The sequence below is a fragment of the Eucalyptus grandis genome, chromosome 3 (assembly GCF_016545825.1).
Source record: "Eucalyptus grandis isolate ANBG69807.140 chromosome 3, ASM1654582v1, whole genome shotgun sequence".
In the NCBI taxonomy this organism is placed as follows: Eukaryota; Viridiplantae; Streptophyta; class Magnoliopsida; order Myrtales; family Myrtaceae; genus Eucalyptus; species Eucalyptus grandis.
The window spans coordinates 22420804-22436587 of NC_052614.1; the positions used below are offsets into that span (position 1 = coordinate 22420804).

The 15784-nt window shown below is 40.0% G+C and overlaps 2 protein-coding genes across 2 annotated transcripts; one reads left to right on the forward strand and one right to left on the reverse strand.

Moving 5' to 3' along the window:
* The first annotated feature begins 1238 nt into the window (after positions 1-1238).
* Positions 1239-6712, forward strand: LOC104436947 (aspartate aminotransferase, cytoplasmic). The gene is made up of 12 exons (XM_010049805.3): positions 1239-1427; positions 2067-2138; positions 3068-3129; positions 3216-3299; positions 3410-3509; positions 3622-3742; positions 3894-4057; positions 4163-4300; positions 4530-4651; positions 4899-4993; positions 5908-6028; positions 6374-6712. Exons 1-12 carry the CDS (start codon positions 1371-1373, stop codon positions 6456-6458), a joined length of 1221 nt encoding a protein of 406 aa, XP_010048107.2. The 5' UTR covers positions 1239-1370; the 3' UTR covers positions 6459-6712.
* A 2341-nt stretch (positions 6713-9053) lies between these two features.
* LOC104436946 (la protein 1) lies at positions 9054-15071 on the reverse strand. Its single transcript, XM_010049803.3, has 10 exons — positions 14921-15071; positions 14722-14800; positions 14411-14560; positions 13885-14024; positions 12387-12535; positions 11053-11151; positions 10549-10948; positions 10121-10268; positions 9421-9499; positions 9054-9337 (listed from the first exon to the last, which is right to left on the reverse strand). The coding sequence occupies exons 1-10, from the start codon at positions 14969-14971 to the stop codon at positions 9244-9246; spliced, it is 1389 nt and encodes a 462-aa protein (XP_010048105.2). The 5' UTR covers positions 14972-15071; the 3' UTR covers positions 9054-9243.
* Positions 15072-15784: the final 713 nt, after the last annotated feature.

The following is a 15784-nucleotide window of genomic DNA, read 5'->3' on the forward strand; positions in this document are numbered from 1 at the left end:
AATCTACTTGCGTACTTTGAAACTTGGAATCTACAGGTTCTCACCGATTTAATTCTTAAGTTACCTACCCTAGTCACCTCTACTACTATCTACGACCACGTCGGCCCCTGGTACTGTCGCGAGGCTCTAGCTACCCGTTCAAATCCCACGTGCTCGAGTTGCGATCTCTGCCTCGCACGTACTGTGGAGAAACCGCGACATCACTCGCGAGTCGCCGCATCGCCGTCCATTCTCGTTTGAGGAATGAATCGGAGGGCTGTTGGATTAGGCTTTCATTCATTTTGATATCTAGCTACCCATGGGATGGATCACACGTGCTCGAGCTGGGATCCTCTGCCTCGCACATCTGAAGATACCCATTCGTATCTGCCACCTCCAAAGAGAGAATAAACGATGAGGATTTGATTACGCAGGAAGACCACGCGCGTCCGCTCGCCGCATAAGCGAAGAGGCGGACGAGTACTTGTACATACAGGTCAACTGTCTATATATCTATATATAGTATTATATATACACACACAGATAATACGGTACCAAAAAAATAAAAAATAGAAGGATGACGGTCTCGATGTGATTTATCTAATTAAATAATCGTGGACAGCTGTATATTTAGCATTGTTTTTTAAAAACATTTAGCACTATTATTTTTTGGGTCTTTTTTGTCAAAACATTCTTAAGATTAATAAATACCATCAAAAAAAACTTCATGACAAATTTACTTTAAATCAATTTTCTAACTACAAAAAATTTCAAATTAATACACATGTAACAAATTAATCTTCCGTTAGTTTTAATTAAATTTTATCGTCAAATTATTAAATTCAATTACACATTTTACTTTTCATTTGTCATATGAGTATCAATTTAGAATTTTTCATATTATGAATCCAATTTTATGGAAATTCAAGGAATAGTTAATTCTTTGCAAATAGATTTTTTTTTTTATCAGAGAAATAGATTAATTTGAGAAGGTAAATTTGTCATGAATATATTAATATAGATTTTTTCATTATCAAAAATTAATTTAAAGTAATTTGACATAAATATACCAATTTCGATCTTACGTAGTATCGGTATTTGTTTTTGGCGGAAGGGGGGGGGTGTGTTTTTTTCTGGTTTCAGACGACATGTAGGCGTGCCATCGAAAGAATAAAAAGGTAAGCAGAAAACAGAGGGAAGGGAACCCACAGATTTACCGCGACCCACCGTCACCGTCGGTCGCCCGTTACCGTCGCTATTTATATACATTTCGCCACCACCGTCGCCTTCCTCCACAGCGATCGATCGCTTTTCCGGTCGAGGAAACTTCGTGCGCGCGCGGGCACCGATCTTCTTCTTCTTCTTCGCCGCTGCTGCTCCTCCTTCTCCCCATGGCCGATTCCGTCTTCCATCACGTCGTCCGCGCTCCCGAAGATCCTATCCTCGGGGTAAATCTCACTCTCTCTCCCTCTCACTATGTCTGTCTCCCGCGCGATCTTCGTGTGTTTTTCGAGGGACGCCGGACTAGGAAAAGCGACGTCGCGTGCGGTCGCGATGATGCCGGCGGTTTTGATCTCCATTTCGCGATGCGTCCGGTCGGCTGCGGATCGCCTTTATGTGTCGAGGAGACTTGGCGGTATCGAGTTCGGTCGCGATGTTTGGCTGCGGCTTTTGGAGTGCTTTTTTCCACCTCCGGCGATGTAGTTCTTGATAGTACGGTTTAAGGATCGAGAACTCGTGCGAAATGTTTGATTTTGTGAGGTGTTTAGGTGCGCGATCGCCGCTCGTCGCGAGCTGCGTGAAGATGCTCGACTGATTGCTAAGACTCGTTCGCGCCGCTGTTAGTTTTTCTTGTTTCTTTTCTAAACTAATGAGCGAGTCGAATGCGCCGAGACGCTGCTTGCTTTGATTTCGGCATCTTTGGAGTTCGTCTTGTCTTTACGGACGTGATACGCCGGGCTCTGAGATTCTGTTTCTGAACCCCGGCTCTGTTTGCCAAGTTTCATCGTGTTGATCGTTTCTTTTCTAGACTTGTTTTGTCTCATACGCCTTGACTGCGAAAACTTTGGCCTATTGTGCTTGAACAGGTGACTGTCGCGTATAACAAAGATACTAGCCCAAACAAGTTGAATTTGGGAGTCGGCGCCTACCGTACGGAGGTAAACTATCTTCCATCTATGTCAATATGATGTATCTTGTTGGACTTAAGACATTCACAGGTGCAAATTAGATACCCAGTGTATGTGTTTCATGGGTATGGATGTTTTCCCCCCTTTTTCTCCGTTCAACATCATATGAGGAAAATTTTCTGCCAATAATTTGCTTCTCTAGAGTGCAAGGTCATAGATTTTATTGATTCGAGCAATTATGATACAGCTCATTTACTTCAAACACAGTCTGCTCGATGATTGTTGCTAGCTAGTAGCTTTCCATAATTATATAATGTCTGCCAGAATTCTTAAAGATGGGCAAAATGAAGGAAGTATGCTGAAAGCAGTAGCTTATCTGAATGCTTCTTTCAGAAATGTTGTGTGGGCAGAATTGATATATAATTGAAAAATAGTAGATAACATTTATAATTTGACCAAAAGTCAGTGGTGGCGATTGTCGGCAGTCCCTGCTAGAGTGTGCTCAGGTTCATGCACAGCAATGGATAGGTTTTGCTTCAGCATGATATTGGATAAATACAAATTGCTGCTTGGTGATTTATGCTCTTTTGCTGGTGACTCGGTGGGCATTAACAGCCAATAAGCAGTGAATCCTGATAGGCGCTACCTTTAGATATATGTTAGTTTGGATTGTCATCTCAAAACCAATCTTCTAAGGTTTCTGATAAAAAGATGGGTCTTTTTTTCTTTTTATGAGTAAAAAGAGGGATCTTTGTGCTTGTTACTCAGCTGCATAAGTGACTCATGAGCTTTTGTTCCAGATTTATTAAAGTTGCAAAAGTGGTGCAATGTTTACCTGATCTCAGGGTTGACTTAGTGCACAGCAAGTTGTTCTTCTTAATAAGAAAATTAAATTGTTGGAAGACTGCATAATGTCTATCCTGATGCAACCTTTAGCTGTCTATTTATGTGAATGACAGGAAGGAAAACCTCTCGTCCTTAGTGTAGTCAGACAGGCAGAGCAGTCTCTTGTTAATGATCCGTGAGTTGTCTGCTTTGATATTTTCTGTTTGTAATGGAGTTTAGGCCTATCACTGTGATTTGTTGATTGTAAATTCGTTAATTCAGATCACGTGTGAAGGAGTATCTTCCAATTATTGGATTGGCAGAGTTCAATAAATTGAGTGCAAAGCTCATCTGTGGTGCCAACAGGTAGAAAAGTTCACTTAGCATCATATGTTCGACGTAATTCGATCATTTGACTAAATTCTCATCTTAGTTTTACTTCCTTTGGGGGTTGCACCTTTTATGCTGTTGAACAGCCCCGCTATTCAGGAGAACAGGGTCACCACTGTGCAGTGTTTGTCAGGCACAGGATCACTGAGAGTTGGTGGTGAGTTTTTGGCAAGGCATTACCATGAGGTATAGCACTATTTATTTATCCATTTATTCATTTTTCACGGAATCAAAATAACTAGATTATACACTTACTAAAGATTCATCTGTTAAAAACATTTGCTTGGTTTTTGTGCAGCGCACAATATACATTCCCCAACCAACCTGGGGGAACCACCCGAAAGTTTTTACTCTTGCTGGATTATCTGTAAAATACTATCGATATTATGATCCTGCAACACGTGGACTGGACTTCCAAGGTGAGTGAACTTTTTAGCTAGCCTATTACTAAGCTCGCTCAGTATATTCATATATAATCGCAGGCAGATATGCACATTTGATTGTTTTGTTGATTTCATGGATAGATTTCCTTTTCTAGAGTATAACAATCTAGTCTCTAATGTGTTGTAGGCCTGCTAGAAGATCTTGGGTCTGCCCCATCTGGGGCAGTTGTCCTCCTACATGCCTGCGCTCATAACCCAACTGGTGTTGACCCAACTGTTGAACAATGGGAGCAGATAAGGCAGTTGATGAGATCAAAACAGTTGTTACCTTTCTTTGACAGTGCCTATCAGGTGGGTTTTCTAACAAATTAATATACTTAGGATGGATACATCGTTTTGTATGAAACAACTGAAGAAATTCTTATCTTGGTTTAAAATTCTCTCTTGAAACCCTAGGGTTTTGCCAGTGGAAGTCTTGATGCTGATGCACAATCTGTTCGTATGTTTGTGGCTGATGGTGGTGAGTGCCTGGTAGCACAAAGCTATGCGAAAAACATGGGGCTCTATGGAGAGCGTGTTGGAGCCCTAAGCATTGTATGATCTATCCTGTCCTTTTTCAACTGTTGAAAACTGACACAAAACCATGTTTCATTTCCAGTAGATAATCTATTTGAAAGTTTGCTTGCTTGAATTTCACTTTCTAATATAGCTTACACTTTTGTAATTGAAAAATGACAGAATGACTGATTTATTTTTCATGTCTATATTTGAGTTGAATATTGACTGCTGGTCCTGATGTTTGACCTCCCATTTTAATCTATAGGTATGCAAAACATCTGATGTTGCTGGCAAGGTCGAGAGTCAACTGAAACTTGTAATTCGGCCTATGTATTCTAATCCTCCTCTTCATGGAGCCTCTATTGTTGCCACAATCCTCAGGGACAAGTAAGGAGTTGATTTTTGTGCTGACACTACAAGTGCCCTGCCATAACTTGTATTTCAAATATTCTTTATATACTCAAAAGAAGTTGACCAATTTACTTCTCTGACCACTGATTTCTCTTTATTTTTCTTTCTACTCTGGTGGCTTGTACTAAAATACAGTTCCTCAAGTGTCAGTCCTTTTCTTTTCTTTTTTTGGTGGGAACTAGAAATATGGTTTCAGTCAAATATGTCTACCTCATATTTGCAGGGACATGTACAATGAATGGACTATTGAATTGAAGGCAATGGCTGACCGCATTATAAGCATGCGTCATCAACTTTTTGAAGCCTTGAAGACCAGAGGTGGGTGCTTTTTTGGAGTTTTATGTCTGCTGAATTGAACTTGCTCAGCTATGTCGATGTACTGTTGTTTAGCTTACTACTCTTAGCTGTTTGGTTATGTCAGTCGTCACTTCTGTGTGTTGTGCACTGCAGTTCTTCAATGAACCTAAATTAATTGAGACAGCAAAACCTGTGATTTCTCCCTCCTTGTCTATCCCTTCCTCCTGAATGTGCACAATATGTCATGCATTTTGGCAGCCAAGCGAGACAGCATCTCATGAATTCCAGTGGGGCAAATGTCTCCACTAAGGTCTGACTTTTCTTTTACTATCATATACTTTTTTGGGTGGGTTCACTTCACATCTCTTTGCCCAATTTAACTCAAAACTCACTCATACTATAACTATTACTTGCTGCTTTTGTTTGCAAGAGGAATAATTTACTGATGCAATCAGATTATTCGACTTACCAAATGTGTTGATTTTTCCAACTACATCTTTGTTTTATAGGTCTATGGAATTTTCATAGTAAAATGCTTATATTTCGCAAGTTTACTCTTAGGGATATTATCTTATCATTTCATTGCATCTAATGCCAGTATCCCTGATCGATGCTCCTGCATTTACAAATATAGCTTCTCATATATTTTGTTGATGAAGCTGTAGTAGGCCTAAAATTGCCTGGTTTACCTTGGACTCTTTAAGAGTGAGCTGGTTGGATGAAAAAAATGTTGTACGCTGACTCTAACAAACACGGGGGAAATAGTTTAGAATTAGTATCTGTAGTTCCTAATTAGATATCTGAACCATTTTAAATATGTTTGAGCCTGCCTGAGTCGGGTATACTTATGACATTGATTGCATTTCACCATTTTTTATTTTTTTTTTTTGGCATTTCTGCACTCTACAAGGCTCAAAGGTTACTGTTTTTCATAGGCACTCCTGGTGACTGGAGTCACATAATCAAGCAGATTGGCATGTTTACTTTCACCGGACTGAACTCGGAGCAAGTTGCATTTATGAGGCAAGAATATCATATCTATATGACATCTGACGGGTAATGTATTCTATACCCTGCTGGTTGGTTTCTCTTATACTCGACTATTCCTTCCATTCGCAGTGCGCCATAGTTGCTTTACCAGTATGCCATCATGATTCCATACTTTTATCTTGTCTGGCACCTCCCGTTATAAGAGCATTCTCATGCTTTTTTTTTTTTTCCTAGCAGTATGCCCTTTTCCACAAGTGCTTCCTCTGAAGTTTCTTTGGTTATAACCACTGATTTAACATTTAAACTACACTCTTCAACGTGAAACCCAACACTAGAACACGATTAGTGTGCGCAAAGTCAAAAGGAAATCCATTTTTTCTCATAGTTTTTTTTCTTATATTAAACGTGCAGGAGAATCAGCATGGCAGGTCTGAGCTCGAGGACAGTTCCTCATCTGGCAGATGCCATCCATGCAGCTGTTACCCGTGCTTCCTAAATGCTGACAAGCATGATTGTTGTAACCGTGCACGTCCTTGACCGGGACGTGATTAGTTCCTTACAATTTTGCTGAACTCTTGCTTGTATCGGGTTTGAATAATCTGACCCTGACGACGAGTCAGGCATTTGAAACGTCCTCTTTTGAGCTGAGAACCGGAATTTAAAGACGTGTTATTGGCAGAATATTAAGAATTCCCCGTCAATTTGAGGAAAGACTAAATGAGATGTGATGCCAAGTTGTTGGGTTGTGCATTCATTTTCTTTTCTGTCACGGTCAGTTCCAAGAGGAGACATCCAAATTTGCGGCGATCAAGGGCTTCCTACTTGCAGGAAGGGCAAGCCTGGAGTAGGATTTTCTCGTCCCTTGCAAGTTTACTTGCCTTTTGCTAGTACCGGTAGAGGTGGTAAATAGGTGGGTCAAGTTAGGTTGGGTTTGAGCAGGTTATAAATAGGTTCAATTCAAATTCACTAATTTAACTCGTATAAATCAATTTATTTTCTACATAATATAAAAGACCATTGGCCAACCTAACTCCAGACTAATCCACTCATTTTTTTAAAAATTATAGCAACCTAAGCATTTAGCAAATTGAAATTATATAAAAAAAGATAAAGGAAAAATATCTAGACAAACCTTGCGCGACTCCGTCCCTCCTTCTGCGCCAGCACCCTCCTGAATCGTCGCAGCTGCCTGGCCACCGGGTACACGAAGCTCTGCTCCCGATGAATCCCCATTCTCACCTCCGCCCTCCGCAGCCCCCGGCTAAGGCTCCGGCTTGAACAATCAACACTCCGTTCTCCACAGACCTCGGCCTCGTTCCTCTGATTTTTGGCCATTAAAGAGACCCTCGATTTCAAATCATGAACAACCTCTGCAACACGCATACATTGCTCGATCAAAAGGCTTTGAAACCTCGAGGCAAGAAGCGCTAGCTAACACAGTGCCGTGATGGTGCTCATATCCGTTGTCTCATTCGAATCAAAATAGGCTGCTCCTTCAACGCCTACTTCCGGCGCTCCTTCGCCCACGTCCAGCCCCGCCCTTCGCATATCATTAAGCTTCTCCCGCTTTGTTGAGGACCTCCGCAAAAACCAGTTGCTCCTCGAGCACAAAGCTCGTACGAGACACGTTGTCCCTCATCCTCGTACTTGGGGCATGATCTAATCCAAAAGCGCCCATTGTCAATTCAAAAAAGTGGATCAAAAAACTCGAAGCGCCAAACAAGAGGTTGAGGCACGAAGGAGGCATCGAAAACTAGGCAGGAGGAAGAGAAGACGACGACTAGTTAGGAGAGAGCAAAGAGAGAGAGAAGAAAGTCTGCACCTTAGACTCTTTGGTAACTTAACAATTTTTATTATTTTGTTATCGGGAGAAAATTTGGAACATAAATTTCCATTCGATAAAATTTTTGTTTCTATGAACAAATTTCTATTTTTTATTTCAGAAGTAAATTTGGAACATATTCAAAAATAAAAATAAAAAAATTAATTTTTGTTTCGAAACAATTTTAGAATCAAGCCAACCTATTTTATCTCTTTTTATTTTTATTTTTTTTTTCTTCCTCTTTCTTTTTCTTTAACTGCTATCACCGCCACCGTTGCCATCCACCACGGCGAGTCCCCATGGTTGGGCGAGATTCGCGAGCTTGTCAAACTAGGCGAGACAAGCTTGTCGATGGCTAGGCGAACCTCACTCGCCTCTCCCCCACAAGCAAGCCTCTCAACTAACCACAAGCGAGCTCGCTCAACGAGGTCGGCTTTGCCGAGGGCCGGCGACACTCGACGAGGTTGCCAGCCCTCATCCCAAGACCGGTGACCAACAGACTTGAAAGAGAAGAAGAAGAGAAAGAAAAGAAAAAAAGTAATAAAATTATTAAAAATTATTTACAAAAAAAAAAAAAATTATAAAAATTTTTATTAGTATTAAAAATTTTGATAACAATACCAAATGCAATTTTATTCCAAGAATTGAAATTTTGGACAATTATACTAAACAACTTAAAATACTTAAAAATTATTCCCAGAAATATAATAAAAAAAATAAAAGTATTATCAAACGTGCTAATAGGTTGAAAATGGATTCTAAATTAAACTTGTTTGGACTCATTCATTTTAGACCTTAAATTTTAATGTCCATAAAAAGTAAGTTCTTCAAATTTGAAATGACCATATTAACCCAATTCAAAAGAAAAATATATCATATATGAATTTAACACCTATTTTGCAGGTGAGATTAAGAAACTGTCAAAACAAAGCAAAGCAACTCTGTTTTCAGATGTTCAACTAGAGCTTTGTCCTTAGACGAACTCAACAAATGACCTGGCATGACTTCCACAATTGGATTCATTGAGGATGCAGTCCATTACATCTCAATGATAACATTTCAAGCATTGGCAATTTCCGTAGATGTACTGCATAGGAGTTTGGCATTCTTGCCATTTATAGAACGACCAACTGACCAGAGGCAAGCCGTAAGCAAAGTGACCTGACTATGACTCAGCGTCGCAAGCCCAGAGAGGCGAAGAAGTGGTTTTACTGAGGAGCACATTGGACGATTCAAAGACCGTAAAGCTCCAACTACCACCAAGATAGATAACGAGAAGGATAATTAAAAGCTCAAAAACTCTGATTCCTTCAGTAAAAGAGTACAATAGATAGACATTCTCGTACAGTGCTCGGCCAGAGTAACTTCGCAGCAAAAGAAGACAGATTGCCGGGAGGATCCAAGCAATTCTACAAAACCGGTCCAAAATTGATTTATAAGTTTGGTCCTTCGACTTCCATTAGCCTACCTTCTGAGATTTGTTTGCACGGTTAAAGCCGGAGTCATTCCCTCTCGAGCGAGCATGCTTCCCACCTCTAAAATGTCTTCCTCCTCTGAGAGGAAAAAAGTTCTATCATTACAAGAGAAAGAGAGAGAGAGAGAGAGAGAGAGATAACTGCGCCAGGTGCATACTAACCTTCCTCGTCCACCCCTAGCATCCCGAAATTTGTCCTGGCTACCACGAAGTAGGGCCCAGTACTCCTTTTCCACCTCACCTGCAAGAATGAGATTAGCAGATCGTACAAACATTGTGCAACAATTTGCAAATTATTGCATTTTCACCCACATATGTGAAAGTTTCACATCAGAAAAAGCTTAAGATCTAATGCTGATGAAAAGAATTGAGACCTAACAGACTATCGAAAAATTTGCATCTGCTCAGGCAATAACATCATCTGAAGAATTTACCAAAAATTGGAAAAGAGATCAATTGTGCAGATTTAAACAACTCAAAGATAAATATCAATTAAAAACTTTACATCTAACCACGACAAAGATACCATCTCATCATGATGAGGTGTTGGCAAAGGGAATTAAGAAAAGGCTTTTAATCAAAGAGCATATCCAAGTCTATTTTACAGTTTATTACACATAACAAAGACTCGCCAACTTCACAGTTCCTATCACTGAAACTATTAGTATTATACTTCCATAGGGCTATACCTTCAGTCTTGAAATTGCAGAGGAAACTTGAAATAGACTCTAACAAACATTTGTATCAAAAGGAAACTAGATGAAAACTCAATATGGTAAGTGGCCACAAATTTTTCCATGAGAATACCGTCATCAATGGAAGGAAACAAGCAGCACTAAGAAAAACGAAAGTCACTATCTACCTGTAACAGGTTCCAACGTGGCAATGTAGTTTTTAACTAAAAGACCCCCTTCTTCAGCAAGAACTGCCGCAGCGCGAGCTTTTTGAGCTCCTTCAGGTTCTTCAAACCGTATGTGACCTGAAGTATCTCCCATCTTGAAGTCAACATACTTCAGAAACACAGAACCATCACAAGTAGTTAGATAAACGGAATAAGATTACTACATCACTCAACAAAAGAAATTCTCCTGTTCAAGGAGCCACTAATTAGATGACCAAAGCATTATCAGGCTACCGGCCTTTGCATTTAAAGAAAGAAAAGGAAGGATGTCTCCAGCTTTAAAGGTAACTGAAAAGTACACGCAATAATTTCCTCTTATTAATCACAACTAGATAAGCAAATCAGCGCATCTCCACAAACCAGAAAGAACTAGAAAATGAGCGAAGTACCTTAACAGTGCCAAACCTCCCAAAGACACTCTTCAGATCCTCACGCATCACCACATCCATGTCCTTTTTAAAGGAGGTGGAAGATCTCTCCTTCTCTCCATCCTTATGTGAGGCACCTTCAGCAGACTGCTCTCCATTGTCACGCTCCTTTTTGCTACTCTCTAGACCATTATTTTCACCTTCTGTTGTATCTTTCTGCAGCCCAGCATCATCATCGACATGTTCTGATGCCGTCTGATCAGCTTCAGCATTGACATTCTCTGAAGAATCTTTAGACTCGTCAACATTTGACCCATCTATGTTATCACTTGCTGCTGGCTCATGAGTGTCATTTTCCCCAGCAGAACCTTCTTCTCCAATGCGCTTCAATGTGAATGCAACAAGTAAACCTTTTGGGTAGCTGCAACCATAAGAGAGTGGATGTCATCATGCTCAATATATTTGAAGAACGTAGGAAATAGAAAACACAAACGTAACCTCTGCAGTCAAGAGGCAATGTCTTACTTCTGCTGTGGATCTGAATCATTCTTGTTGTTTGAACTCACGGGAGGAGCATTCTCAAAATCTTCCATCATTTTTGCTCTTTCAGCATCAAAATCCTTCCTGAAGGGCATGGAGGCATTAGCCATACATACAACAACATGACCTCATCCACAAACCCAGCACTATCAATTCAACAGATCCTTCAACACCACAAGACATGGGAAAAGGTGCTAACAGCTACAGAAGGGGATTTGCCATTCAAATTGAACATTACAGTACAACAGCCAGCTCTAGACCCTTAACTGTATCAAGCTAATGTCTCTTCTAGCAACTACAGTTTACTAACACAGTTTACCAAATGTGGATAGTCTCTCTTTTCCAGCAACTGGATTGACAAAAGATATGGAGACATGGTTAGGGTGCGGGATGCCAGAATCTAGTCACTCCTCAAATCTCAGGACTATGATTTTCCAACACCAAGCACAAGTAAACTGGCGAAAAGCTTAAGAAATTTTCCAGCGAAATATGTAAACTACAACGATAGCATGAATACTCATCACATTTGCCCAACTTCCCAATGTTAATAGTAATTAGTCAATCATAAAAAGATCTCCTGACTATGATAATCCAACACCAAACAAGTAAAGTCCAAAAATCTTACAAAAATCCTCTCCAAGCGAAGTATCTAAATCACAATGTTAGCACAACCATCCATCTTGCTAGCACAAATTTATTTGAGTGCAAAGAGAATGACAGTGCGATGTATCTTTTCACAAAGTGCCCAAAATAGTGCAACGATATATAAGGAAACTTCAAAGTTTCAAAACTAATTGAAGCTTTTTAAAACCCAAAGTTGGCTTCTTAAATAAGAAACAGACTGCAAATGGCACAGGTCAATTCCTCAAACCACCAATTACAAACCACTTCATGCTTAGGCCACCCACTTGGGTCTTATCGGGTTCGTGAAATTGTGAATTTTTCATGGCTCGGGATACCAATTTAAAGTGGGCTTCCTCATCATAGAATATAATAGGAGCTTTTACACTCTAGCTGAAAACTGAAAATCAAGTCAAACAGCACATCGAGCTCTACAGATTTATCACAACGATCAACCCTTGGGTAGTTTTTCTGAAATATTTATCAAGACATCACAAAAAGAAAAAAAAAGTTCCACAGATGGTAAACTTACAGTGAACTAAGCACTTGCATTTCATTACTTGGTCCATCATAGACCATTCTCGTAATTATAGATATATAAAGTTATTAGAGCTTATGCTACACAATCCAATAGCATGGAAGGTAAACAAAGATCACTAAACTAAATTCCCTCTGAGACACTGACAGAAAAAACTTACTTTGGTTTTAGCTCTAATTCAACTCCTGCATAAGCCAGACTCTCATTCAAAACCCTCTCAGCATCTTCCTGGGTTGAGAATTCCACCAAAGCTGTGCCACAAATTACCCTTTTGTCTGCAACATGGCGAGGTAACCTCACACTATTAACCTGAAATAAAGGGACTCAGAACCATGTCCACATTCACAAATTTAAAAAAAGAAGGGCACTATACAAGACCCTAAAGAAAAAGGAAAAGGTAAACCCAATCGAATGCATCATAACTTATTTCTTCAAGCTCTAAATTCTACTTTGCCCTATATCTCACTATGTCTCAAAATATGGAAGATCTCAAACAGAACTAGTCAGGTTGGAACATCAATTAACTACATAGGCATAATAGTCACTTGGTAATCATCCAGCACATGCATAAAAGCAGATTTTGCAAAAATTCAGAAGGTCAAGTGCTTTGCAAAGACCCGGAAGCCAAACTCTCACTGTAGTCAAAAGCGCACAAGGTGCACACTGAAGCGCAGAACCAAAGTAGGCTGATGATTTTTCACCTCTGTGATGTCTAGGCAAGGGCCTTCAACAAGCCAGATGCTTTTCTTGCCTAAGCCATCAGGTGCACAAGGCGCCAGGTGCTCACCTAATGCAAATCATGGGTTATGGAAACCCTAGGGAGTCTTTCTTTTTAATGACATTTATCCTTCTATTTCAAAAACACAGACGGAAAAGAGACCCAAAAAACTAAATTTATAGAATTATGTAATACTTACACCTAGAAGAAATTTGTGTTTGACTTTGTTTTTTAGACTTCTAAGTTTTATGAGATTATGATTGGGTTACATTTTCCTCCATCCCTACAGCTAAGTGCAGAGTTTTTCTGCACAACATTTATTTACACTTTTGATATTGTTCAAAATCTATATATATAAAATTTATTCTTGTGTAAGATTAGATGCTAAAAATTTTTGCCCAATTGCGCCTTGCTTTGCTTGAGCGTGCACTTCTTTTTAGCCTCGCCTTAGCATTTTAGGTTGCCAGCACCTTAATTGTGCTTTTCGCCTTAGACTACACTGACTCTGTAAGATAATCCAAAATTTTACGTCCCAAATGGTTTAACAATCCAAACCAACAGACTTGACCAAGCCAAACTTCCCAATTATAACCAGAGAAGGGCATAAGCTGCTCAAGTTATTTTTTAACATTATTGACTATAGCAGCTTTCCACGTGCTCAGGCAAAAGATAGGATAAGCATGCTGCTCTAGCATTATCTGTGTGTCCTAGAACCTTGCTCTTTCAACCACTCCAAACAGAAAGGAGAACCAGATAACCACCGAAAATAATCAAACAGGATCATGGAAACGCTCCTTATTCAACCAACAGAAATGAATAGATCTGGTAGAATGAGTACTACATAAAACTCAGGAATGCGAATGTGGGAACCATGCCAAGGGATGAGAAATGCTAACTCCCAAAAGAGATGCAAACAGAGAAGTAGGAAGGCTGTTGTCACCTTCGCAAATTGAGCGAAAAAGGATTCCACATTTTCCAGCTTTACATTATACTCTAGCGGTGATGCGGCAATGGTTCTTGTATCTACTTGCTCGATCACCTCTTCAGCTTTCAATTCAGTGGTCCTACCAACTCTGGTCCCTGAGAGATTAAGAAAACGTAAATGACAGAGCATGTGCAATACCCTAGCATCACAAAACGATTCTCTGTGATCCTACGCTTACAAAGGTCATTCTTTCCCTATCCAGAAAGTAATTTTAAATGCATCCAAAGCAAATCATATAGCTTCATATATCCTCATTGATCAGCATGTAGGATCACAAGCAAACCTTCTATACCCCTCCCGACATCAACATGTACACTCAAGCTACTAAAACCAAGTGGAAGATATTCCAAAACCAATCGCAGCACTATCTCATTAACAATCTTACACACTAAAAAGACCCCACCACCCAAAAAAAAAAAAAAATTATAATCAAAGGGTTAAATTGTAATGAAAAAGAGAGTATCCACAAAGAGGAACTCACCATCTTCGGAAATTTTAAGGAACTCAGACTTCCGAAGGACTTCAGCCACCGCCTTCACCGTTTCCTCCGGTATGTCTTCAGGCTTCAGGTTCTCCAATCCGAGATGGCCTCTCATCCGCGTGAACGAGCAAATCAACGCTAAACTGACCACTGCAGCACAGTTAAGCTCAACACCACGGACCAGCAGAGAACTTCCCGACTCATCGAAACCGACCAAACTCGCAGGCGCCAAAAAAGGAAAAAAAATTATTAAAAAAAAAAAAAACGACGCGAATACGCGAGCAGAGAATGCCATAAGCGGAGGAGGATACTCCCGTCTTCGCTCTCGCCCATCGTCTTCTTGAGAAAGTTGTCCCGCGGCAGATTGCTGTCGCTGAAATAGAACTCCACCTGCGCGTTCCAGGAAGATTTTTAGTAGCGGCTTTAGGCGAAGCGAAGCGAAGCGAAGCGAATCGAATCGAATCGCCTTTTCGAAACCGAAAAAGGCGTAATCGATGAGTCCGTGCGAACCTGGCGATGGACTTTCTTGGCAACTTCATCGTCCAGCGACGGCGACGCCATTGATTTCTTCTCCTTCGTTCGGTTCTTCTCTGCTGCGTGATCGGAGGAGGAACGGAGAGAAGCTCGTCGACGGTGGGGTTTTGCAGGCTCTGGAGAAATGGAGGTGATTTTTATTAGGGTTTTAGGGAGCGGCTGGAGAAGAGAGAGGCGGGCTTTCGGACCGGGTTCACTTCCGAGCCGAGCGTAGAGCCGGTTCGGTTCTCCATATTCCGGTTCGCTTTGGAATTTTCTCTCTTTTTCTTTTGGGAAAACGAGAAAATAAAGGAAAGTGCAATGTCGCCCTTTTAGAGACATTGTGGAAAGTTAAAGATATACTGCTCATTGTACTCAAAAATACAAATATCTTTATTGACTTTGTCCGAACAAATTTATATTTTCACGAAAGCTACATTAAACTTCGATGTTGCTACTTAATTCGAGATCTTCAGTATTAAATAAAAAGCTGATTTTCAAATGAAAGATCTTAATGTTAAGATATCCATGTTAAAGTAACTACAAATTAGATATATAACAATTATCGCATGTTTAAATATACTTTAGATCTTTACTTAATCGAAATTTTGTTGGGGGGCATTGACTTCTTTTACCTTGAAACATTTGATTACTTTTGCAGCATATAAATCTTAAACACATATATTCACATAAACACATATGTTCACATGCTTCATTATTTTAAGATTTTGGTGGAGAAGTAAAAATTGCTTTTAATAGCCCTTAGCTATTTGACGATTCAAATCGTATGGTCATTCAAAAGTAAAATGGCTTGAGGTTGGGAAGGGGTCCGGCCCAAATTTTGAAGTGAACTGGGTTCAC